The 27,252-nt window shown below is 46.3% G+C and overlaps 1 protein-coding gene across 1 annotated transcript in view; it reads left to right on the top strand.

Annotated features, from left to right (window-relative positions):
* ITK (IL2 inducible T cell kinase) overlaps positions 1–27,252 on the top strand; it is a 496,552-nt gene that overhangs the window by 272,268 nt on the left and 197,032 nt on the right. Inside the window, exon 5 of the mRNA XM_069653933.1 lies at positions 4,319–4,359. Coding sequence (XP_069510034.1) covers positions 4,319–4,359 — 41 coding nt within the window. The remainder of the gene's footprint in view (positions 1–4,318; positions 4,360–27,252) is intronic.

Genomic DNA, 27,252 nt, shown 5'->3' with positions numbered 1-27,252 from the left:
CAGAGCAATGGGGCAATCCCACCACGTGTGCAGGTTAAGTGTCTTGCGACCCACACTTTCGCCAGCAGTGCGGGTATAACGAGTTCTGAATGTGGTGAAGTCGCACTAGGGGGTAGTACCAACAAAGAAGTCATTTAAGGGCACATTCTTTGTTTGTTACGCACATCGAGGAGGAGTAGCTTCTCGTCCACATGTCCACCCAGGTGTGGTGCTTGAGCCAGTATCCCCGGTCTGTTTCCCATTGTGTCATATATATTGGGCGGAGGGTCAGCATGTCATCTTGCAACAATTTGTAAAGTTTGGAAGTGTTTCCTGCAAAGTGAGTTTGATGGGATCGAGGTCACGTGTAGCTCTTTGTCGTTGTAGCGGGTGAGTGTACCAGTGACAGAGGTGGGCATAGAAAAATCTGTCCGTCTCTGCCAGCTGGAATGTCGTTTTGCAGCTCTCAAATGTACGTGGTTGGCCATTTTCAAATAGCTTTCCTAAGGTTTGTAGCCCACCCCTCGCCCAATTCTTAAATTTTGTGGGATGGATACCTGGAGTGAAGGTTGGGTTATGAAGGATCGGGATATAAGGGCCAAGGCCACTCGGACTGCCTCTAGATTTCATTGCCCAGTCCCATATTCTCATATTCTCACTGTGCATTTTGTGGAGGAGAGTATGCCTGGCCAGAATTTCTGCGCAGGGGGGGAAACGTAAGGGAGGGAACAGAGGGGTAGCAGCAGCCTTGATTGTTCGATATCCACCCATTTCGGGGGATCTGCTGGGGAAAGCCATGCTTGGAATCGCGCCAGCTGTGAAGCTACATGGTATTTGCGTAGGTTCGGGACCCCCAGTCCTCCTAAGTGAGCGCTGCCCATAATTACCTTTTTAGGGATACTGGCTTTCTTACCTTTCCATATAAATTGGAGCATTGTCTGCTGTAGGCGGAGGAGGGGGGATAGCGGGATTGGGAGGGGCAGAGTGGAGCAGAAGTGGAGGAATCGCAGAAGCAGGTTAATTTTACAGGCTGTGTTTAGTGGGCTGCCCCATTAGTGATATCTCCTGGGTGAACCACCTTTCTAGGTATTTTTCCAATTCTTTAAAAAGGGGGGAAAGTTTGCTGCTTATACCTCAACCAGTAGGGCTGGGATATGCACCCCTGGGTAGTCTATGGATTTCCTGTTCCATTGAATAGGGCAAAGGGGCTGAGGGACTCTATCTCCTGTGGATTCAAGCCCACCCCAAAGGCTGAAGATTTCCCATAGTTAATAGCGAGCCCTGCAAACCTATGCAATTCCTGAACGGAATGTTCCAGCAAGGGCTGGATATTCATTAAGGTGAGCAGCACATTGTCTGTGTAGAGAGATAGTTTGTGCTTTTTAGGGCCTACCTGCAGCTCTTCAATGGCAGGGTTATTCCGAACCTGTTGAGCTAACAGCTCTATTATTAGGGCGAATAGTAAGGGGGATAGAGGGCATCCCTATCTGGTCCCACAGGTCAGTGGTATGGGCACCGTTAGTCTTTGATTAACTCGCAGAGAGGTTCTTGGTGAGCAATAATTGGCCAAGACCATTTTGCCAAATAGTGGGCCGATCTGGAAGGCCTTGATGGCCTGTCGCAGGAAGCACCAGTCAACTTTGTCAAATGCCGTGGACGCGTCCATGGCCAGTGGCGCCATTTTATAGTGGTCTGAGGCTGCTACCCGCACCAAATTCAAGGCCTGCCGAATGTTATCCCCTGTTGATCTTCCCAATATGAAGCCAGTTTGGTCTGGGTCAATTATTTTAGGCAGGACTGTCGATAGGCGATAGCCAGTACTTTGGAATAAATATTGGTGTCTATATTGAGCAAGGAAATGGGCCTGTAGGAAGTGCAATCCCTAGAGTAGGCTGAGTTTGACGAGGTGTTCAGGGTTGCCTACCAGGAAGAGTTCTCGTTGTTCAGCCATAGGTGGTGGGCTGCCATCCAGGCATTGGAAGGTTTTGTAGATTTGGTTGATTTTTTGGGGTCCAGGTGGTGATCCCCAATGGGGGAATGAGGCTCTGGGTGTCATCAGCGTAGTTTGTGTACTTGATGTTGGGTGAGTCAAGGAGGTCGAAGAGGGGTTTGGTGTAGACATTGCAGGATCCTTGTGGCACTCTGCAAGGGATATCTGTAGGAGGAGTTATTGCTGGCGCAGACTCTTGAGGTGCAGTCGGCCTGCAAGGATACAACCCACTTGGTAGTATCTGGAGAAAAGGAAGCAGAAGTGCTCAGATGGTGGTATAGGATGGAGTGGTAAACCAAGTCAAAGGCTGCGGACAGGTCCAAAAGCATGAGGTGGGAGCAGTTTCCTGAGTCTCTGGCGTTGTTATGCTGGTTCTTTAGGTCAAGAAGCACTTATTTGTTCCATGGCCAGGGCGGAAGCCAGATTGATGCAGGCTAAGGACGTGATACTGCTCAAAGTGTTGCTGAATCTCGATATAGACAGCCCGTTCTATGATTTGTTGTATGAAGGGAACTGTGGTGATGGGCTGGTAATTGGTTGTGATTGATGGGTCGAGTGAAGGTTTCTTGACGAGGGGTGTTATCCAGGATTCTTTAAATGAGGTGAGGACAGAGCAGGAGGTAAATGAGGCGTTGATGATGTTAGTGATTTGTGGCAGTAAGAGGTCCGCACATTCTTGATGAGCCGTTCAGGGCAAATCTCTGCTGTGGATCTGGAGGGTTTAAGGCCCTTTACGATGTCAGTCACCTCTGCCACAGAGACTGAGTGGAAGTGGAATAGAGTAATGGGCTGCAGGACAGGTGTCGGGATGGTGGGGGTCTGGGAGGCAGTGCTGATGGTGGTCAGTTTAAGGTTAGTAATCCGAATATTGTAAGTGGGCGCTTTGGCCCTTTGGATGGCTTTTTTGTATGCTCTGGAGAGTTCTGTGTAGCAAGATTCTTTTTCTGCTGATGGGCATAGGTGCCAGGTGCATTTGCTAGAACGCTTTTTGGCATGCAAGGTGTGTTGTTCAGGGGCGAACCAAGAGTTGGAGCGTGTGGATCATTTGGGGGTGCACTTTCTGAAGGGGGCAAGTGCATCAATGTCTGAATTGAGGGATGTTTTTGTAACGTTGGACTAAATTGTCAATGTCCAGTATGTTGAGGGAAGAGGATCAGTTTCCGAGCAGTGGCTGGAGAAGGTTTCTGGAGAGGTTGTGGGTGCAGCGCGAGATGATGGGTGGGGTGGGGTGGATGGGATGGGGCAGGGGCTGGTCAGAGTGTGGGACAGTGAATGTGATGAGGTGGTGATTAGAACAGGCGCAGGGGATGTTGGAGAGGACGGTGGTATTGCAATTATGGTCTAGTATCCAGTCAAGTGTACGTTCTAGAACGGGCTTCACCACAGAGAGTTTGTTATGCAGCTTTTTAAGGGTAGAGGCATTTATTACTATCGTTGCGTGGTGTGTAGCAGATGTTCAACAGATGGTTGGGCAGCATCTCCTGAACACCTGTGGCACACAACACCGCCCCCTTTGCCTGCGCGGGCTTTCCCACAGAGGACTTGGTAGGCAGTTTTATAAAGGGTGGAGGTGGATCTTGTGATCGTTGCATTGCGTGGTGCTTATCGAACGATCGATGAATGGTCAGGCAGCATCTCCTGTGCCACACAACAGCATGCCTTTTGCCCGAGTAGGCTTCACTGCAGAGGGCTCAGTAGGCTGTTTCTAAAGGGTGGATGCAGGTCTTACAATCGTTGCGTTGTGTGTTATGTAGCAGCCACTCGACGGATGGTCGGGCAGCGTCTCCTGCGCACCTGCGGCGTACAACACTGCGCCCTTTACCTGGGTGGGCTTCAATACAGAGGGCTTGGTAGGCTGTTTTTAAAGGGTGGAGGCAGATCTTACGATTGTTGCGTTGCATGGTACGCAGCGGACGTTTGACTGACAGTCAGGCTGCGTCTCCTGTACAGCTGCAGCACACAACACTGCACCCTTTGCCTGCGCGGGCTTCCTTGACTGCGTGGGCTTCCTTTGAATCTTGCCTGGTGCTCCACTTTCTGTGCATTGTTTTTAAATTGACGCACAGCTTGGCTCCTCCATATTTAGCCTCTTTGGTTTCCTTCTATGCTCCTACCCACTCTCAGTGATCCAAATCTCATTGTCTTCTTACTACACCCAAGCCTACTTGTGCAGCTTCCCGTTTTTATCTTTTCGCTCTTCTCTCAAAGCTCATCTGATGGTGTCTTGATATGGTTGTTTGTAACAAATCACTATCATTTTAACAGTTGCTTTGTATTCGTATATATCTTGATATCTCTTTATAACAGTCAGTTTATTTAGATTAATTCTGTGTATGTATCATTTTTTAGCATCTAAGAAGCCTCTTCCTCCCACTCCAGAAGACATCTTGGTGAGTGTGTGTGTATGTATTCAATGCAATGATATTTGGGCTTACAATAAATGGAGTGTGGTGCAGATAAGTATGTGCACCTGCATTTATGTGAGATGAACAGACAAAACTCCATGCGTGTTATGCTATGTTAATATGCTCTTCAACAGTGACAAATCACCACCATAGCAGTTACAGAGCACCTGAGCTTGTCTGTGAAGTGACGTATTGTACTTCTGCTAGGATATATAGACCTTATCATGTTTGTGGAAAGAAAATGAGTGAGGTGAATATAAGAGTATGAGGAAGCTGGAAATGGATGCTACAAACACAGGGAGGGGGTGCATGCTAGCCTTGTTAGGTGAACCGTGGTTCTGCAAAAGGGAGGAGGTGGGCATGTCCTAAAGTTATGATAATTGTGTTGCTTTTCCACGATAATTTTGGAGAATTGTAAGTTAGTGTGCAGTGAATGTTTAATGCATGAGGGACTTGAAAGTGTACTGGGAAATCCTGGAAGTTTGATAGCTTATTTGCCCATGCAACTCTATACGTTGCGCCCCAGGTCAAGCTCAGAATGCTAATTCTGTAACTGCCATGCCTGAGCAAGTAGTGGCATAGTCAAGAATAGAACCTGTGTAAAGGTGTATGTAGTTGATAACACATGGTAAGGGAATGGAGTAGTCCAACTAGTATGATACAATTGAAAAGCCTCTACACCTTTTTGTCAAAAGGGCTATTTTTAAGAGTTGTTTCTCTGTCATGTCATGCTAGACTTCATTTTAGTTCATAGTGTGACAAGGTGGCGTCTTACTTGTGGGTATATATATATATATTTCGGAAGCTTGTGGAATCTGTTTAGATCACATGCTGTGCATAGGCCGACATCTAGTGGAAGCTGCAGAGTATTACAGTTTGTTTTTCGAAACTCGAAAATGGGCGTCGACATAGGGCATACCAGTAATACTATCCTAGTGTGACGTCCACTGTACCCATGATCCCTCCCGCGTGTAGCACCCTCAGATTTACTCACTTTATTTCCTACACACACTCGCCCGCTGCCATTAGGTAACATATGGAGAGTACTCCATTTAAACTTTGCCCCAAGTGCAACCGCAAGTTTCCTTGGGTTGACAAACATACCATCTGTAACCTCTGTTTGCCGAGGGACCACCCTGAAGCTAACTGCAGAGCGTGTAAGCTCTTTAAGGCTAAAACACTAAAGGACCGCTCCACTAAACGTTGGGCCCATCACGCCAGGCAGCTCGAGGCCATGAAAGTGGTGGGTTCCTTCAGTGATGGCAGCAACACCGCTGTTTCGGATGGCGAGAGCACAGGGGCATCAAAAGACACCCAAGCGCTAGTCCCCGACCTCGGAGGATTGTCCGGCAGGGCAGTTATGGGGAACACACCCGGCGACACGAGCGCTACCCATACTACTACACCTAAACACACTAACCCCAGTCGAGGTTCGACACGCGTGTCGAGTGCTCGGAAGAAGGAGGCACGTAGAGAGCGGTCCACAGAGTCAGTGTCCTCTGGGCTTTCCAGGTCGAGATCGCCTCACGACACATGGCAACCGTCCACAGTTGCCAAGAGTGCCTCGCTCCCCAAAGTCACAGAGGTATGGTCGTCAGAAGACGAATCCGACCTCCACCCCCAAGCTGCATGCTTAGGGTCGGCACCGGCAGCTCGTTCCACGTCTGCCTCCGAGTCTCGACGTTCTCACTCTAAAGATACAGAAGCTACCCTGCACACCCCCGAATCTCGGTGCGAGGCGTCGAAAGATTCAGAGAAGGCCAAACCATCAGGGAAACACTCTTCCACTCATCGTAAAGGGGACAAACAACAGAAGAAGTCGTCAAACACAACTTCTGCACCCCAGGTCCACAAGGACAAACATGGGTCTTCAGATAAAAGTAAATCTAGGACCCCTGACCCTGTCACAAAACCTAAAGTTATCCCTCCCACTCTACTGGATATGGGAATAGGAGACGAACCTCAGCAGGAGGTGGTCATCCCCAGTTCCAGGGAATGGAGCTGTGACGACATAGACAGGGTAATGAGAAGAATGTCTTCCTTGCCAAATTTCTATGAAAAAATCCTGATTATTTTCTGAGCTATCAGAGTACCCCTGACAACTCTACTCCTTCAGGATCCAAAGACCCTCATCCTCCCAATAAAAGACCTCGAATGGAAGCTCCCGCTCAGGGCCTGATTTCAGAACCATTCTCTGTTCAAACGTATCACCAGTATGCTGAAGAGCCAGACATACAAATGCTGGATGACCAAGCAGGTGTTGATTATTACGGAGACGATGAGGACCAGGACGACCAGAGAACAAAGAAGCACCGGTAACTGACTCACCTGTGGATAATCAGCCTCTTCTGAATGAGGTCTTAGTTAGAGCTGCAGAGCACTTTCACATAGACACTCAAGGGGCTCAGGAAGAGAGGGCCTTTGCAGAGGAGATCATGTGGGATAAAAAACCCATCGCCCAAGCCATACCAATTCTGAAATCCATCCAACGCAGAATTGACCCTTCCCTCCTCTCCCCTAATCTCACTAGGGCTGTCAACCCCGGAATTGAAAAATTGTTCAGGGCTGCCCAGTCAGACCCACTTTATGTAAGGGGTCAACTTAAGCACGACTCGTTAGTAGTCACTAACACGAGGAAAAGAGCGGGGACACCTCTATCATCATCTGAAGCTCCCCCAGACAAGGAGAGCAAGAGGATTTATGAGTTAGGAAGGAAAGTGGCCTCCACTTCCGCTTACCAAGCAAGAATCGCCAATACCACCACTCTAGTGGCAGCTATAATTGCCACCAGTGGGAGCAGGTAGCTGCCCTCAACGCCTCCGCACCAGAACCACTTAAGGGCCAGTTAGCCCAGATTGCATCGGAGGGTAGATCGGTGTCCGGGTGCATTCTAAAAGCGACCTTTGACGCCACAGATAATGCAGGCCGGCTCATCGCAGAGAGCACTGTCATCAAGAGACACGCTTGGCTCAGACAGTCAGGGTTTAAACCCGAGACCCAGGCTACTCTTATCGACATGCCGGTGGAACCGAATGTCTTGTTTGGCAAAGCAGTAGAGGAGGCACTCAAATCTGCCAAGGAGGAATACGATACCCTAAAGGCCCTGGGACAAATGACCAACAAACCCAAGAACCAGAGAGGGAATAATAATAATGTTTGTCGTTCACGCGGACAAAATTCCCAGAGGGGTTCAAATTACTCACAGGTGCGGGGTACATCCTGGGGTCCAACCAACAAGGTACCCAGAGTGACGGTAGAGGTAACAAGAGGGGTCGTGGTAGAGGGAGAGGCAGCCCAGGCAGAGGCGGTACGCCTCCCAGCAAACAGTGATGCTCTGCTCAGGGTCCCTTCCCATGCATCCCCAGTAAGGGGGCGCATTTCCAAAATCACCCAAGCATGGGAAGGGATCACCTCGGACAGATGGGTGCTGTCCACAGTGTCTGCGAGATACTGCATCGAACTGCTGGAGCGCCCCCACAACCACCCTCCACGACAAAAAATACACTCCCGGGACCACCAAAAGATCCTCCTCGAGGAAATCGTCAATCTTCTTGCAAAGGACGCGATGGAATTCATCCCGGGCAACCAGGTAAACAAGGGTATTTATTCAACTTACTTCCTTTTGCCAAAAAAAGATTTGACAATGCGCCCAGTATTAGACTTACGCCCTGCAAAGAAGTATGTCAAGCCCCAAAAATGTCTCATGACTACGCTCCAAGAGGTAACCCCCCTCCTAAAAAAGGGAGATTACATGGCAATATTGGACATGAAAGATGCGTATTTTCATATTTCCATGTTCCCAGCGCACAGAAGATTCTTGCGCTTCAAGGTGGACGGTCAGCACTACCAGTTCAAGGTGCTGCCCTTTGGTATAGCCTCGGCTCCAAGGGTATTCGCCAAGGTACTGGCGGTGGTGGTGGCACACCTACGCAGGGAGGCAATTCCAGTGTACCCTTACCTGGACGACTGGCTCATCACGGGGGAGACCCCAGTAATTTGCAGTTCCAACATCCAAAGAATGATCGACCTCCTCTTCGAATTGGGTTTCTCAATCAAAGAGAATAAATTAAGCCTGGTGCCAAGCACCTCCAAACAGTTCCTAGGAGCTGTCCTAAACATGCAAGAGGGGTTGGCCTTGGAAAGAATTCAGAATCTACTACTGCAAATTCCTCAATATCAGCCCGGTCGCCAGATAAGGGTGCGCAAAGCAATGTGTTTGCTAGGCATGATGGCGTCATGTACTTACCTGGTTCCCCACGCACGCCTGTGCATGCGACCCACGCAGGAATGGTTGGCGAAACAGTGGTCTCAAGCAAGTGGTCAGTGAGACGATCTAGTGGTCGTTTCGCCAACACTAGTACAAAGTCTTCACTGGTGGACAAGAGAGAACCTGTCAAAGGGGAAACCCTTTTACGACCCAGAGATACAGGCCGTAGTCACTACAGACGCGTCCCTGTCGGGGTGGGGAGCACACCTCCTTCACCACACAGCTCAGGGTCTCTGGTCTCACACAGTGGCCAAGAATCACATCAATCTGCTAGAGCTTCTGGCAGTCTTCAGAGCGCTTGAAGCGTTCGAAGCCCTCCTGTTGAACCTGTCAGTGCAGATCTTAACAGACAGCACGACAACTATGTTTTACATAAACAAACAGGGAGGGACTTGTTTGCCTAATCTGTCCAAGCTTGCCCAGAAAATTTGGAAATGGGCACTCAGACGGAACATTTACCTGTCATCTCAACATGTTCCAGGGGATCTCAATTCACTAGCTGACGCCTTGAGCAGAGATCCCCTCCCAGAAGAACACGAATGGTGTCTACACAAAGAGGTCGTAGGAGACCTCTTCTCACAGTGGGGTTTCCCCACTATAGACCTAATCGCTACAAGCGAAAACAGACAATGCCCAGGATTCGCATCCAGGTTCCCCCAGCCAGGCTCCAAGGGGAACGCCCTGTGGATGAACTGGTCAGGGATGTTTGCCTACGCTTTTCCACCCACTCCTCTGATGAGGAAGTTGTCCCACAAGATGCACAGGGAATCGATGACGCTCATCCTAGTTTCTCCCATCCTCAACCCAGCTCAATGAACTTGGCAGCATGGCTCCTGAAGTCATAGAGTTTGGCCATCTCAATCTACCACAGAGATGCATGGATATCCTAAAGGAATCTAGGAAACCTAACACTAAACACTGTTACTTTGATAAATGGAAGAGATTTGTTATTTGGTGCCAGAATAAACAGATCAAACCAGTTGATTGCCTTCCAATATTGTCACCTCCATGCTACACCTGCTGGACGCAGGGCTGGTGTTTAAATCACTCAAGGTACACCTGGCAGCGTTATCAGCCTACACCAGCTCCCATAACAAGGTGTTGTGGTGGAAAGTACCAGTGGTTAAAGCATTCATGGAAGGGGTTAAGAGACTCCACCCTCCAATTTCTAACCCACCACCAGGATGGGACCTTAATTGTTACTGATGAATGTTGTAGAGATTGTCACTAACCTGATCGAGCCTTGACGTGACGGAAACAGCAGCTGCAGAAAGGAAAGATCACCCTGAAGTCCCTGCTCGCCCCTATCACTGGGAAATATGGACCAGTGAAGGGTAGCACGAACCCCAGGGAAACCCTCTGGGGTAAAAAAAACGCTGTATGCCGGGGAACGGTCTTCTTGGATGGGTGACGCAGGAGACCCTGGACGATCCCTCTTGGAAGATGGATTCTTCTCAAGCAGAAGAGTGAGGAAGGAATTTAGTAACAGTGATTCTGAGAATGGTACCCTTCGCCTTGAACCATCCGGGTGGCTGTGAGCGTCGGACTCCCCAGGAGGATGAATGCGCTTAAAACGGAAAGAAGGGTGAGTAATTGCGCAAGAAGAATGAACGGGAATTGAATTAAAGGCTTGGAACTCACTTCCGCACAGCGGACTCTGGTCTTGAATCGGGTCGGGTGTGTGGAACAACTTCCGACCCGTAGAAACGGGAGAATCAATGGGAGAACCTGAGGGCACCCAGGCGGGAAACAAAGGACGGGGTTCGGTACTACAAGGGAAGAAAAGAGGTTTAGACAAAAGAGTGAACAAGCATATTAAAGAAGTAGAATGTCCTAAATAAACCCTTCCGAACTTACGGAGCATCACATACAACAGAAGCGACGCCTCGACGCGGTGTTCTGCTACCCTTAAGAGATGTCATGTGGTCAATCACGTGTTTCTGCCGGCAACGTGAAACCACTAGACCGTTGCAATGGTTCCCTACAACCCTATTGGGAGGACCCAGGAGCAGACTTCCACACAGTGACCAACGATGTCGGACTTGCCAATGCCGAAAAGGTGTAACATTAATGTGGTGCTTGCTAAACTCATGGGCCCCCCATTTGAACCCATGCGTAAAGCTAGTCTCAAACACCTGACCTATAAGGCTGCCTTCTTAGTAGACATTACATCCATAAGAAGGGTCAGTGAAATTCAGGCTCTGTCAGTGCAGGATCCTTTCTTTACAGTTCATAATGATGAACTGGTTCTACAAACACACCCTAGGTTCTCACCTAAGTTCATTTCAAAATTCCACGTTAACCAGTCCATTGAGCTACCGGCCTTCTTCCAAGAACCCCAAAGCTCTGCTGAGGTGAAACTACACACTCTAGATGTGCGAAGAGTGGTCCTCTACTATGTAGACAAGACCAGACCGCTAAGAAAAACAGACCAACTGTTTGTCTCCGTAGCTATAGGCAGAGAGGGAGATTGCGTCTCTAAAGGCGCCATCTCGAAATGGATAGACAAATGTATCCAGCTGTGTTACTCACTTTCTGAAAACTCTGCCTTTTACACCAAGAGCCCACTCTACTAGAGGCACTGGGGCCACTCTGGCTTTCATTGCGAATGTACCCCTTGACACCATTTGCAAAGCAGCTACATGGAGCTCTATTCACACTTTTACACAGCACTACTTCATTGACACTCATTCCAAGACAGATACTCAAGTTGCACAAGCGGTTCTAAGACATCAGTTCGCTCATGACCCTTCTCACATCCCACCTCATTCTTCTAACACTGCTCGCTAATCTATGCACAGCATGTGATCTAAGCAGATTCCACAAGCCTCAGAAGGGATACATTACTCACTGTAATCGTGTTTCTGATGCTTGTATCTGCTTAGATTCCCATGCGCCCGCCCTTCCTCCTCTCTGAGAGAAGGCGCATGGATGCTTGTAGTCTTATCTATCTCTCTGCTTGGACAATCTGTACTCGCGCTACTCCTCATGCTACCTCATGTCAGAAAAAATACAATCTGAGGGTCCTACACGCGTGAGGGATCATGGGTACAGTGGATGTCACACTAGGGATAGTATTACTGGCACGCCCTATGTGGACGCCCATTTTCGAGTTTCGAAAAACAAACTGCAATACTCTGCAGCTTCCACTAGATGTCGGCCTATGGACAGCATGTGAATCTAAGCAGATACAAGCATCAGAAATACGATTACGGTGAGTAATGTATCCCATATATATATATTGTTGTAATATAGCCTGAGCGCCCTGTGCAGGCTGTGTTTATTAGACTGTGAGAAAGGTGAAGGTAAATGTGCCAGGTAGGGAGAGAAGGGCCAGTTGTCTGTCCTCCTTTATGCCATGAAAGTCTGGAACCCTTCTGTTATGTTACTATGCTTTGATGGCTATTAAAAGGCTATAGCACCCTTTCCTGCTTGTACAATGCTTTATGTCATATGAATAGCATCTCGCAGGATTGAAGAAGAGGGGGGAATCTTTCAGGCTGCAAGCCAACAACGTGAACATCAGTGCACCCCAATGGTGAGCACTCACGGGCCCCTTAGATAGCCAGCAAGACAGCCAGCCGAAGCTCAGAGAATGAGAATGAAAAAGAAGTGAATGTGCTCCAAAATGGATACACAGGTGAGGCAAATGGTGTTCTGTGCAGGATACGTTTGGAAACCTTAATAACACGAATCAGGAGTGGGTGTATCTCAGAAATGTGAATTTGCCGTTTTCCAGACTTCCGCAAAAAGTAAGCAAACATTTGTGAATTCCATGTATTGGGAAGGCTAGGGAGACACCCCGACGGATACCTGTGGCTGTCTAATGTTAACAGATCCTGGGATAAGAAAGACAAAGGGAGTGGACTGTGCTCCTTGGACTGGCAAAGACATGTGTGCCTGGGTCAGCAACTGACCCTATCAAAGGGTGGTAGGGACCCCTCTCAACCTCGGGTACGAGGCATAAAAGGGTGTTTGAAATAGCCTGTCTTGCCCCAGATGTGGGATGGGTGAGTTGGGAGGGCCCCAGTCTCTGCCACTCATTATGCCTGATTACAGCTGGGCAGTACCACTATCAATCACCTAATGCCGGCAGTACAACATGCTGGCCAGTGTACTCTCTTTTCCTTTCTAGAACTATGAAGACCAGAAACCCTTGCAATAAAGGGTGAAACACCCGCCCCATGAGAAAGAGATGCAGAAAAGAATACTGACGCATCAGTACATTAAGCTCTACTTACTGACAGCAAAGACGCCCTAATGTCACAGGAAACAAACTCTGAAATTCCCAATCCGTATGCCCAGCAGGCATCACACAGCCGGACCTATGTTGAGAAAGGGGGCGGGACTTGAAGGGAATTTTGTAATCTCACAATTGGATAACCTAGCCCCTGGGGGAAGGCCAGGTAGAGATTGGCCCATGGAGCCAGGTGAGCAGGATAGCCAATGGAAGCAGGAGGAAGAGGCAAAATCACACATGAGACAGTATAAAAGTGAACAAGCGGAACAGGGGTGCGTGGGTTGTTCGGGTGAGTTCAAGGAGAAAGGAGGTGTACCAAAAGAGCAGGCAGAGGAAGTACGGTGGAGCGCACCATGGAAGAGATTGAGAGAGCATGTTAAAGGTGTGGTGTTGGTTTGTAAGAGAAGTGGTTCTTGGGTGGAAGAGTGTGTTTAAGGAGAGAAAAGAGGTGGGTGTGTTCAGGCCCTTCAAATGCAGCAATGACCCCTGCAAGGAGAACTTTTTCCCCACCCTGACTGACGCCTAAGATTAATACAGCCCAGGGGTGGAGAGATGGAGAAAAAGGCTGCGACTGGCCAAAAGGAAACAGCCTGCAGTCTCCTCGCCTGAATGGGAAAAAGGAAGGTATGAATTCAGGAACAGTACTCGCTCCTTCCCCCGTTCCCCTAGATAAAGTGTGTACCTAAATCAAAGAGTGGATTTCTGGGAAACCTATAGATAATGCAGGCAGCTGAAAGGGAGGAGGCAGAATTATCCCTACGCAGGTGGCACGAGGAGCAGCTAAGACAGAGAAGTCATGAGTATCCAGAGAACAATTTCAGGTTAGATACACAGTTCAGCAAGGATCCCAGTCAAAGGTTCCAGAGGACAAAACGCAGGAGAAAATCCAAAAGCAGTTCCAGGTTAGTCCACATGGAGGCAGAATAGACGGGCGAACTTTTCACACCAGTACAAATCCATTAGCAGTTCCATGTAGGTGCACAGTTAGTCAAAGGCTAGGCAACCAGTTTCAAAGGAGCGATGCAGGCAAGACAAGAGAAGTAGGCTGCGATCAACAGCAGGAGATCAGAAAAATAAACAAACGCTACTCACAGGTACAACATGGATGACTATACAGAAGCGCCCCACGTGCTTCAGCCCTTTTCTTATTCTGGCGATGGTGCTCTCCGCTGCAGCACCCATCCACTTGCGTTGGTGTGTGTAATGGAATGACGTAAGTACGTGTGAAGAACTGTAGTTTCCCCAACTCCCTGAGGTGCTCAGGCGCCATAGCAACCACCAGTCCACCAGGGTGCTGACAAGTGCAGGTTAGTGAGAGAGTACGAGAATATGTGAGTGAGGGTGAGCCGTGAGGATGAGAGGGTGAAAGAAGGCTGAGGGTAAGTGAGAAGAGAGGAGTGGAGAAAAGTCGAGTGAAGTGGAGAGTAGAGTAGTGTATAGTGGGGAACAGAGTGGAGAGTAGTTGAGTAGAGTGGAGAGTAGAGAGGAGAGGGAAGGGGGAGGAGGGTAGTGCAGGGTAAAGATTAGGGGAGTAGAGCGTACCGGGGTGTGGAGAGTAGAGAGTAATAGAGAGTATAGGAGAGTCGAGATAAATAGCGCAAGATGGCCGAAGGGAGAGTGGGGGTGATAGAAAGAGAGTAGGAGGCAGTCATGTGACCACCCAAGGCACAGCAAGAGTGAGAAAAGGGAGAGATAGACAGTGGAAGGCGAAGGGAGGAGAGACAGAGAATGATAGAACATCAGGGATTCAGGGATAGGAATACGAGGGTGCAAAAGAGGGAGACCAAGTGGAGCAGAGTTGTTGAGGAAGGCACCACATCTTATTGTGAGACCAATATATTGCATGGAGATTAGGCTAGGTTCCACCTAAAAGAACCCTGGAGGGACAGGGAGAGAGAAAGCTGGGTCGTTTAGACCATCAGTGCAGTTACTATTCAAGACAGTAGCGTTTACCAATCTCTACTTGCCAATAAAGGGGCTCGGAAGCCTGGAGTTGGGAGATGGGAAGACACAGGAGATAACAGAGGGACAGCCATTAAAGTGTCCTAATGCCCTTACAGACAAACAAACGGCAGTCTCATTTGAATTGTGTAAAATACAATCCCTCTAGGGTATTGGTATTCCTAAGACCATATGTGATACATGGGTGAATGGGAAATTCTCTTTTCATTTCTCTTCCTAGCTTCAGTCCTTAAATATTTAGTGGTCACTGACACATAAACTCACTTTCCCCAACAACGTTTCAAACCTTAGCTTCCTGTCCTAAAATGGCATCAGGTGCCTCACTGTAGCAGGACAAATCCCCATGTACTCTGGAGGACTCCAATGAATGCCACTCTTCAGCTGTATCATACAGGACAAGCGAGTGGAAGTGATAAACAATATTATGTAGTTAATAGATAGCCCACTTGTTTGTGTTCTTTATGTGAGGTGCTCTTTATCCTACAGGACTCATCTGTAACCTGCTTGTGTGGACCAGGTGGAGGCACTGGATGGAAATGCTTAGGACACAAGTTTTAGGTTACAAGCAGCATGGCTGATATTCTTCTTGGTCATTCCCATATCTTCGCCGGGCCGCACATGCCATATTCTCCCCCCTCATCCAATGCCCTGGTGCCACTTGGGTCTACACCCAGTGACGGAAGCTGGGCAGCATGGCTGCAGGGGACTAAGCACACATCCAACGCCTCTGTCTAAGCAGCAGATGCCCTGAGCATGGTCAGGCTGAATGCTTGATCCTTCTATGGCCCTCAGTGATGAGCTCACTGCCAAACTCTAGTCCTGGCAGCTCCTAGGGAACCTCTGGCCTTTTTTAGAGTCTTACACCCTTGAGGGCTATGAAAGGCAGGTGTTTTGCTTGATCCTGTAAGAGCCACTATGTGTGACACAGTTGAGGTGGGTTTTGCATGGAGGCTGAGCTGATTGGTGGGTCTACTGTATACTGAGGAAAGATGTACGTGGATGGGTCCCTTTAGGAAGCATTTGGGTATTTCATGGGGATAAAACAGACACTAGCCTCCCACACAAGTATTTCTGGAATAAAAAGAAGCTGGTGGCCAAATTCCTACTCCAGGAGAGCAAACAGTTAATAGCTGAGAAGGGGCTCTTATGTGAACACAAATGTAAAACATTACCAAAATCCTATTCAGGGACCAGTAAAGGATCACTTTTTCGGTGAAGGTGTATTTTCTTCTCAGACACATCTGGCTGTGCCTAGCCATAAGAGACATGTTTTTAAATGTGTTTTAGTTCCATGAACTTTTCACATACAAAAAAGTAGAAAAATTGATCATATAAAAACAATCATTTCGACACATCAAAATGTATGAAACTAAAAAACACATCGAGCTAATGTAATCGACATACATTATCTTAAGTACTGCATACAGGTTTGTCCACAATTAACGCTGCTTTTAGTGCAGTATCATATCATTTAGTCATATGATCAAGAAAATCAGTAAATTCTGCTGCTGAATCATGTTTGCACATCTGACTGTGCCTAGCCATAAGAGACAGTGGGTCTCATTATAAGTTTGGCAGTGCGAGAAATAGATTGCAGTGATTCTGTGACTGCCACTTTTCCCGCACTGCCAAACTACAAGTTTGTCGGTGGGGGTTACCTGATTTTCCTCCAGCCAAATGATGGAGTTAAATCAGGCCTGCACCGGCAAAAAACAACCAGTTTTACTGGCACTGATATCACCAGAAATTCTCCCCATGGAGTCCTATGGGGCTCCATGGAATAGGGATGTACCTGTATTCCCGCCACCTTTAATATCTGAAAATTCCAGGATATCAGGGGGCGGGATCGGTAATACCGTTTGCCGGTGTCCCGCCGGAATTACCAGTGGGATACCGGTAAACCTATAATGACCCTCATTGGCATACCACTCATGGATACCTCTCTATGCCACCAGACTTAGGGGCCAACTTCTCCGTCTTTACGAAACAGGTGTGGGATATTCCTGCTCCCAGGAAGCTTCATCTGCGTCAAAGTGAATTCCCCGCCTTCACTCATGGTCTATTTCAGAAGAAAAGTTATCAAATGCAGACACGGTTCAAGAGGTCTCAGGCAAATACATCCTAAAAGAATACCTTGCTCGGGGGTGTAGTATATGAGGAGCAACTTGGAGTGCACATATCCCTCTCTCTCCCAGCTTGGAGACAAAGAGTTTATTAAACAGCTCTAGCTGATCCCTCCTTTTAAATCAATCGCTCCTCATGGGTCCAGTGATCAGTAAAGGGAAGCCAAAATAACTTTCCAAATTATTCGGAAAATAGATACCCTTAAGCAATTTCCAGCCCGTTTTTTCCAGGCATTGCAGAGGGCAGCTGCTTACAATTTTGTGACAGGTATTCAGCAGTGGCTACAACACATTCTTCCTCTTTGGACCACAGTTATTAAAAGGTGAATACTGCCCTAATATTTACTGAGGCAGTTATGACTTTTGCTCTGATGGCTGAAACACATGCAGCATAGCCTGCTCAGTGAAGGAATTGCAGAATATTTCTGATGGTTTAGGGAGGAGAGATATGTTCCTTCTTCCTGGCAACAATGAAGAAGCAGCTCAATGTCCTCTCTAATGTCATACTTGGTGGATAAAGTGCTACTTCACTTTTAGAGGTGTCCCTTGCATAGAAACACCAGGTTTGGGAGTACTTCTAAATTATTCAGGGTAACCCCGGTTGCAAGCTGCCTTTCCTGTGACTGAACGTGTTTGTTGTACAGCAGGGAAGCTTCTTAAGGTTCCATGTGATATAATCGCAGCAAAAATTGCCGTCGTAACAAAATATCGCTGCAAAAATGCTGCCTTTTTTGCGCCGCAGTCCATGTAAAACATGCGGGGGACACCCCTGCAACCCCCGGACCCATTATACCATTTAAGGGGAGCGGGGTCACCCTCGCAACCCTCGCTCCCCTTAAATGCTATAATGGGGAACACTTTTACCAGGTCAAACGGTGGCATTTTTGCCGCAATATCTTTTTACCGCAACATGTTTGCCGTGTTTCTATTACCTGATACCCTTCTTAAGTGGGAATCTGAGCACTGGAGGTTAGCTTTTCCTTTCTGAGACTGGATTAGCTTCTCTTCTAGGGTTCCATGTCTTTTCGCTGACAGTCATTTTTACGACTGCATTTTTTTACGTGGACACTATTCTGAAAAAAGTCATTGAAATCTTTTTTTGGTAGGGTTTCCCCCAAACACCCCCTGCCCCTCCTATTTTTAACTATTCCCGACCCCCAACCCCTTATCTGACTTTTCCCACCTCCCCCCAAAATTTCGATGATTTTTTCGAAATAGTGTCCATGTAAAAAAGGCAGTCTTAAAAATTACTGTTGATAAAACGACAGTGTACCCTCCTCTAGATGCCGATTTCCTTTCCACCTCCCATGGAACCATTCCAAAGTTCTGGGCAGCCAAGACAATTTCAGTGAAGACCTTCACGGACATTGCTGTCTATGCTCAGAAGCTCAGGCTCTAAATCCTTCTCTTGAAGATTTCCAGGTGAGAGTATGTTGCCTGATTTTAATACTGTTTTGAGTCTTCCGTAACTGGTATAGGAACATTAAAGAAGTAAGGACTGACTACTAAATCGACTTTGATTATCGTCTTGCAGACTGCAGAATAAGAAAGACTTTCCGACTTCTGATCATTAAATGTCAGGACCCCGATAAACGGCATTGCGGCTCTTCTCCAAAATGGGGCTGTTGTTCCTGTTCCAGAAGGGAAAATAGTTCACTCTATTTACTCCATACATTGGTCCTAAAGGTAAACGCTGAGGATTGTTAAGTATTAGACCTTGAACAGGACAAGTTTCTCAATCAACCATTTTGCAGATGGGCATTCTAATAGAGTCTCTCAGAGTTTGGTCCTGGGGAATTTAGTCATTAGACCGTCAAGGTCTGTATCTTCAAAACCAATATTCTTCACTGTGATACATTTAAGAAATATGACCCGAGCGGCGGGGGCATTACCGACACAGGTAATTCCCCGGGGCCCATAGTTATAGTCGGTAATGCCCCTGCCGCAAGGGTCATATTGCTATTAGTACCCCGGCCTGCATTATGTGCGTGACAGGGGCACTAAAAGCATTTTTTTCTGGCCCGAAACGCTGCAGCGTTTCGGGACAGAAAAAAATAGAAACAACCAAGAAAATGGCCGCCATGGAAAGGGAAAACGGAGTCCATTTTCCCTTTCCATGGCGGCCACCGGGAGCGGACGCGCTGAGAACACAAGTGTTCCCAGCGCTTCCGCTCCCGAAAAAGAATCAAAAAGAAGGTATGTGGAGTTGGGAGGGCGGGAGTGGGACAGGAATAAAAAAAGGGCTGGAGGCTTCCCTCGGTCCTCGCCGGGGAAGCAGGAACAAGAAGATAAGTGGGGGTGGCGGGGAGGAGGGAGGAAAGAGAATTAAAAAAAAAGCCTTACCCTAGTCCCCTGCGGGGGGCGAAGGCAGCCTCTCAGCCGCGGAGAGGGTCAGAGCGGGGGGGGGCCTGCTTCCAGCCTCCTCATTGGCTGAGGGGCTGCCATGCCCCCCGCCGAGGACAAGAGGCGGCTGGAATCCCAGACGAGAATCAAAGGATTGCATGTTGCATTCTGCTTGACTCTCGCCGGGTACTAATTAAGTATCATTACTTCTGCACGATCCATTTTACTCTTCCAATTCTGACTTGACATTGAATCGGGTGCTTTTCTTATGCACGTCCAAAGAAACCTCAAAGACGGGGCGGAGAAGAAGGGCCAAGGGTCTGGTCCCGACCATTGCACTTACCATCAAAAGGGTTTGCATGGTAAATCTGGAGATTGCACACACTGAAAACCTTGCAAAGATAATTCCATCGTTGGTCAATCTATGTCATCTTGCACCAGTCTCTAGGATCATTAACCATGGTCCTAGCGTGTGCACTATAGTGAGATAAACTCTGTGCACATGGCAGCTAATGTGACCCAAAATACGATATTTCCATCTCAATACCCCTTTAAATAAGGGGAAGCCTTCCTTATTGCCTTTATGTTTTGACTTTCTTCAATGTGCTATATTCACAAAGGGACAGCAGGAGGGCAATGCTTGTCTATATAGGACATTCAGACTGGATGCCCCAGACCCAGAGCTTCTTATTTAGAGTCACCTTGACTGGTTAATGTTTCTGAGGTATATCCATTTGTGCAAAAAAAATTCCACATTTTGATGTCACTATGACCTAGAGTTCCAACTATCCAGGTAGAATAGTTATTATGTTATATATGTATGTAGTGATTCATCTCTGACTCCTCCAGCTTCTAATCACTGTAAATATAGGTTTTATTACTACCAAATGTAACCGTACTTATTGTATCAACCTCAAAGGATGAAGGGCTGATTCAATCCTGCTAAAAGATGAACCTGGACAGTAAAGGCTGGCAAATGTCAGAGTTGAGATTTAAACTCACTGAGCTATCGAACAGAGACACAAGTATGCGGTTCAATGAACCGTGCAGTTAAAAAGAAACATTTATTAGGATTCCTACCTAGTACCCTCTACTGTCCCTTACAGTCGTTTAAAAAAAATAAAACACTGCTATTATCAAGTTTACTAGTGGGCCATGACAGTTTCCTCCTGCTCCTAAGCACTGTAATAAAAAGTCTTATGTTAATAAGAAATGAAACCCCCATAACCAATACATTACCAAATGCTGTGCTATGCACATTGAAGCAGAAATAGCTGGTTAGCTAGCTCAGTAGGTTACATGCTCACTGCTGGGATCGATGTATGATTTGCAAGTCACAGGTTCGAATCCTAGCAAGGTCTTATCAACTTTTTATCCTTCCGAGGTCGAGAACTGATTATACAATTTGGTTGCCTGGTAATAATAATTTTATATGAGTCTTTCATGTAGAGTGCCTTGGCGAAAACGCTCTATGAGTAATAGATCATTATAAATGCCTAAATGTTAGCATCAATCAATCTATCAGAGTAGTCTTAAATGAAATTCTTTTGAAGTGTGGCTTGTGTGACTCTTATTCAATTTCATACATGACTGTATAAAAAAGCAGGAGGATTCCTTAGAAATCCATTGTAAATATTGCCTGCCATGTTTACATGGCAGGCAGTGTTTACTTCATTTGCACAGCGAACTGCGAAAGGGCGACGAACTGCCCTCCCCTGTGGCACTTTGCCTGTGTACGTTAAAGTGGAAATGCAACAGGCCATGCTGTATTTTGCCGGAAACTCCAAAATGAGCCCCATTGTCCTAATGAAGGTAGGGGGGTTGCCATGTGGGTGGCTGTAGGTTTTCTTTTTATGTGACAGTCAAAGTACCATTTGTTTGCTAGAGCACTATTACGTATCCACTAATGGTGAGGATGTTTTTTCACCCTTAAATATGGAATTTGATGTGAAAGAGAATGCACATTTTTTAAAGGCAAATGTGGTGGTCAGAAAGTTAGTGCAAACATGTTTAGAGGGCTTGAATGTGAAATAAAGGAACCCTAAGCCACATGGAGGTCCCTGGCTAGGGGCGGGAGTCAGGGAAATGGGGGGGTGGCTGGAGCCGGACTGCATCATGGGATGCTGAATTGTCCTTCCCACCTGGCCAAAATGTGCCAGTCCTCCCCCCTCACTCCAGCCCATCATAATATAGCCTGCAAAGCCATTACCGAAGAGAGAGACCATACGCAAATCAGGCTTGGTCCCACCCCAAATGGGGCAGTCCAGTTACACTTGCTATGTCACAACCACAAGCACCCCCAGAGATGCCCAAGACCACAAGCACCGCCAGACATGTTTGAGGCATATTGGCTCTCATCAGTAAGCTTTGTAGGCCCAGCAGGCTGTAGACCCACATCTGCACAAACCCGTCCCACTTAGGGTGATATAAGCAAAGCTCAAGGATGATGTCTGGAAGCTGTAGAATTATTCATAATTATGGGCATTGCTCTCTGGGTGGACAACCAAACCCCAGCCCTTTGAGGGTACTAGTGCTATGACACTTTTCCTAGCTGCATACTCTTTTACTCCATTTTGACCTTGCAGCATTTTGATGCTCAGCATATGAAATGTTGTGTAGGTGGGTGTTCCTATTTTCTAATTCAGATAATGTTACAGTGGGACCACCAAAGTGGGAACTGCTTATAGATGTGTCCATTACAAAGCAAATAAAGGTGATTATGGGTAGAGTAATGGTCACTGTTATTGTAAGTAAACTTTGCTGCCTAGACAAGATCTGACCAGGACTGTGATGTCTGGTGATTCGAGCGCCAGCGAAATTGATCTAAGGTCTTGTTTACCCAGTTTGTCTATTAATCTGTCTAAGGGTGAAAGCATGCAGTGAGGCATACTTCCATGCCAATTGCTTTGCAAAATGCATGCTATTATCTACATTAAAAGCAAGTTCCCCTGTCCAAAGCTATGCAATATAAGACCCCAAACAATGTTGATCAACAACAGTGCAGTTGAAGACCCTAAACCCTTGAAGATAATATAATGGGCCATGTTAGCTAATGCATCAACCAATTTAAATATTTAAGTGTGTCCCTGTACTTTGGGCAAATATGTAATATAATCCATACTAACAGTGTGCCATGGTCAAGGAGGGATCAAGAGATGTAGCTACTCTATTGGATTAGCATGAGTAAGTTTATTTTTTCTCTGGCACATATGTTGCATGTCTGAATGTATGTATCTCCCAATGCATACATGTGCACCAAAATATTGTCCGGTTAGTGCCAGTATTTTCTGAAGACCTGAGTGGAAAGCCAACAAATGGTCATGACACCAACCCATTGGCAATTGCTGTAAATCCTCATTTTGGTTGATAATCTGGCTGAATCCTTGTCTGGAAGACCGCTGATGTTTTCTGATTTCCCCCTTTCTGAGACCATTCTTTTGTTCCAGTGTAGAATATCCTTGTGTCTAATGATCCAAAAGAGCATCAGAGCTCAGTTTACACTACCTATTACATGTGAGGGTTCGCTAGTGGGTTTTGGTAACTTGTGGCAACATGAGAAGATATTGACCCCACGTTCATTAGGTCCTGATTGACAGCTCGTCATATAGTCCAAATCAGAAAAAAACAGAGACCATCACAACTAAACAAAATTGTTACCTTATTTACTCCCGGGGGATCCTGACTGTCACCATTGCTGTTTAACATTTACCTAAAACCTGTATGTGATCTCCTGGAGCAGGTTGGAATTGTTTTCCAAATATTTTGCTGACGAAACCAGCTCGCCTTTAAGCTTGCCAAGGATCAACAGCTTAATACTACTAGAATTCAATATATCTCTGCCAAGGTTTAAAGATGGTTGGCTGACTATTTTTGGGTATACCTCAAACAAAACAGAGATCCTACTATTTCTTCTCCTACATGGCTACCCTCAGTCATTTCAATGCATCCATACATTTCTATTTTACGCCGCTCCATTCCTATTCAGAAAAAAATAAAGACACTTGGAGTCATTTTTGACTCCACTCTTTCCATGAGACCTTAAATAAACTCTTGTTATCAGCTTAGATTACTTGTATCTAATGTTGCAAAGAGAGTTATGTCTTCCTCTCTCAGAGTCACATTGGAAAGCAACCTTATATATGCAACGAAATAGCTTAAGAATGTACAGAATACAGCCGCTTGCGTAGAATCTAATACTCCTCGTTACATGCATGTTACTTCCGTGCGGAAGAAGCTGCATTGGCTCCCGGTAAATGCAAGAAATGCTTTTAAAATCCTGACATTTAGACCAATGTCAGCAAATTAAATATTAGACACTTTATATTTTAGGAATAGACTAAAGAAATATATACCAGCCGGCCTTTAAAATTGAGTTTCACTAACTACATTTGTACTCCCAGATTTAAACTTTCTCATGGACTAGGTCGCGCTTGTTCTACTATTGCAGCTTGTCACTGGGACGCCCTCAAGTCAAGTGTTCATGACATTGGCGATCTTCTCTCATTTTGGAGAAAAATCAGATCCATGTTATTTTAAATACAGTACATAAGATCTGATTCCTGGTAGCCTGGCCTTGGTCGAGCGGTGAGATTCCTTTGGATGGTAGCACCAAACAAGTAAATAACGAAATAACAAACTACCTAGGGCTGAATTATTTAATAAGTTAAAGAATTGGAGTCTGCAGTCATCAGTCCATATGGTGAATATTTGACATGCTTCCCTCAGTTGAGGCCTCCTCAACTCAAATGCTACTTGAATAGCCGGCAGCTCATGTCCCGCTTTGGTTTAATTTACCACTGCTGCTGTCCTCATGGGAGAGTAGTATGCAACCAGGTGTCACTGACCGGTATTTGTATCACATTGAGACATGGTTGCCCTTAATTTGTAAACGAGTTGATCTGTTTCGCCAATCAATGGCAGTGTCATGTCGGTATGACTCAGTATGAGATCAGTTGGAAAATTCCTGTTTTAACCCCAACATATTTCTTCTGCTTCTATTGTCCATTTAAATCTGTAACGACCTGGTGATGATATTTCCTGAAATGTTCTCAATCAACCAAGTACAATATTTGCAAACACTAAAAGAGTTTCTACTTATTTTATAGAGGAGGGCAGAGGACACGTTATTTTCATGTATCTCTGTTTTCCTTGGCAAAGATATATTGAATTCTAGTAGTATTAAGCTGATGATCCTTGCCAAGCTTAAAGGCGAGCTGGTTTAGTCAGCAAAATATTTGGAAAACAATTCCAACCTGCTCCAGGAGATCACGTACAGGTTTTAGGTAAATGTTAAACAGCAATGGTGATAGTCAGGATCCCCCGGGAGTAAATAAGGTAACAATTTTGTTCAAGTCCATCTGAATCCCTTCTGGAGTGATATTGTTCTCCAGAAACAGTACTATGTTGCTGTGGGATGTACAAATCTGCTGGTTTTCAAACAGTCTCTGCATGACTCCTCACATATATATGCAATGTTCCTCTTCCAAATTTGAGTAAATGTTGTAATGGACCACACAGACATCTAACAAACCTTGCAGAGCCAACGCCAAGAAATAATGGAACTTCACCGGGGCATTGCATAGACTAGATGGCATTACTGAATACACAAAAAGACCAGACCAGGTCCCAAAAGTGGTTTTCCATTTGTCTCCTTCATGAACCCTGACTTGATGGTATGGCATCCGTAGACTGAGATTGATATAGATCTGGATAGTCCTGATCTGGTTGAGAAAAAGCTGAAGGAGTGGCATCCAGTAAGGATTGTTAGAAGGGATTTTGCTCTCCAAACTGTAGTTAATAACGATCCTGAGTTTTGGGGTCTGTTTGGGTTTGGGGGGAATATACACAGGGAAACAGGAGAGTGTCAGTCTGATATTGACATTTCTACAGATGTTGATGAACAATAGCACTGTGATGCATTACCTCAACAAGAGAGGTGAAGTAGGCTCTTGGCCTCTGTGTTTTGAGGCCATGGATGTTTGTTCCTGGGCCCTGAGGGAGCAGGTCTTTTTTCACCTCCCCAATTGCCACCTACAAACCAATCCCCGCCCCACTCACCCTTTACAATGGGGGGTTTCACCAATAAGCTTCCCTTAGCCCCCGCACCATAAGCATCCCAACCCCCTCAAAGACAGACACACACCCACAGCCACATACATACTCACCCATTAACCGGCCCACCCTTCCACGCAACAAACACACCTACTTGACCCACACAAACGCATGTAAAATTTCTTTCTCCCAAGACCCCTCCCTTCCACATGACAACATTCCCCCTTTACACACACACATACATGTACCTAATACACCTGCAGCTTCCGTCTTCTATCCCATCCACGCCTGTCATCTCCTGTGTGCACTCATTTGCGGCAGGGGCGTGACAGTTAGAGTTAGAAAGACCACTCTGAGCAGTCTCAGTGGGTCTTTCTAAATCAGTCTTTTTTATTTTCAAAAAAATAAAAAAGTCCTTTTCACTCCACAACCAAAGTGTATCTTTGCAACATGGAGTCACCTTCACATTGATCTATCTATCTTCAGTCAAAGCCATAAATGCCCCCATTCATCTCAAGGAGGTTCTCTTTGAAGGGTCTTTAGAGCATGACCTGGTTGTCGGATGACACTTCAATCTTCCCGGAAGTTCCCCTGATTCCTCTTCACCAGTGACCACTGACAAAGTACAAGACAACCTTGAGCTTTTTAGTCCCATATTGGGCAATATGGACATTTGACTTCAAGATCCTAAAACGAGCCTCCCACCAAAAAGGTTCTTCTGTCCAAGGCAAAGGTTCTGATCTTTCACACAAACCTGATCAGCCTGAACCTTCATGCATGGCTATTAAGAGGAACAGGTACCGCTATTGACATCTATCTCTGGATATAACTGATGTGGCGCTGTTGGCAATCCAGCCATCCACTAAGTCTATTTATGCCTCTAGGTCAAAACGTTTTATCAATTTGTACCTTTAAAAATACAAATACCTGTTTTGTACCCATGGCTGTTGCTTTAGTGTTTCTGCTGTCATTGGCAAGAAGTTGCCTCAATTTAGTTACACGCTATTATCGGCCATTTTGCTGTCACATCCATGTTCAAGAGAACCGTAGTATGCAGGTAGTATTTTGCCATTCTGATGGTAACATCATTTTGTTAGGCTTGGTGAAATCCTAATCCCGAAGACATTTGCGGTTCCTTCTTGGGATCTGAACCTGGTATTGACTTTCTTGATAGTGGCACCTGCCAGTCTACACAATCTTTTCTTATAACACCTCTGATAACCCTGCGCCCCCTGCTTTTATGGTACCTCAATAGGGGACTGCAACTCAGAGGGCGACACCTTCTTTTCTTCCAAAGGTGATCACTGTGTTTTATCTCTCTCAGAAGATACATCTTTCATTGTTCTCGACGACTCTTCATCCTTCCCAGACAAACCAAAGATTTTACCATTTTAGCCCGAAAAGAGCTGTCAACTTCTGTGTATCCAGGTCTAAGAGTACTGTACTGACAATCATCTGTTCTTTGGGTTTCCTTGACCTAGGACAGACAAGACCATTAACAGACCAACAACCTTCAGATGGATTGATATGTGCCACAAGACGCGAGATGACCTGACGAATAATAAATTCACTAAAAGCGTGAGTGCACACTCCAATAGGGCATACACAGCTACTTCCACCTTGAAGTGGTGTGTTCCCTTGCTAGATATCTGTCAGGCTGCAACTTAGGCATCCCTGCAGGATTTAGCCAAGCCTTACTGTCTTAAATGTTTGGCTGGGGATGATCACTCCTTCAGCAATATCTCATCCAGAGATTGGTTCCTCATAATTACCTACCATGCTGTTTTGTGGGGCTGCTTTGGGAACTTTTCAATACAAGGAATCTGTGGGAGGAAGATACACATCAGAAAGAACGTTACTGAAGGTGAGTAACTGTTTCTGGCATATCAAGC

The sequence above is a fragment of the Ambystoma mexicanum genome, chromosome 3q, assembly GCF_040938575.1.
Source record: "Ambystoma mexicanum isolate Mex_15411 chromosome 3q, UKY_AmexF1_1, whole genome shotgun sequence".
NCBI classification, from domain to species: Eukaryota; Metazoa; Chordata; class Amphibia; order Caudata; family Ambystomatidae; genus Ambystoma; species Ambystoma mexicanum.
The sequence above is the reverse complement of the archived record's forward strand: the minus strand, read 5'-3'. Positions and strand labels throughout refer to the sequence as shown.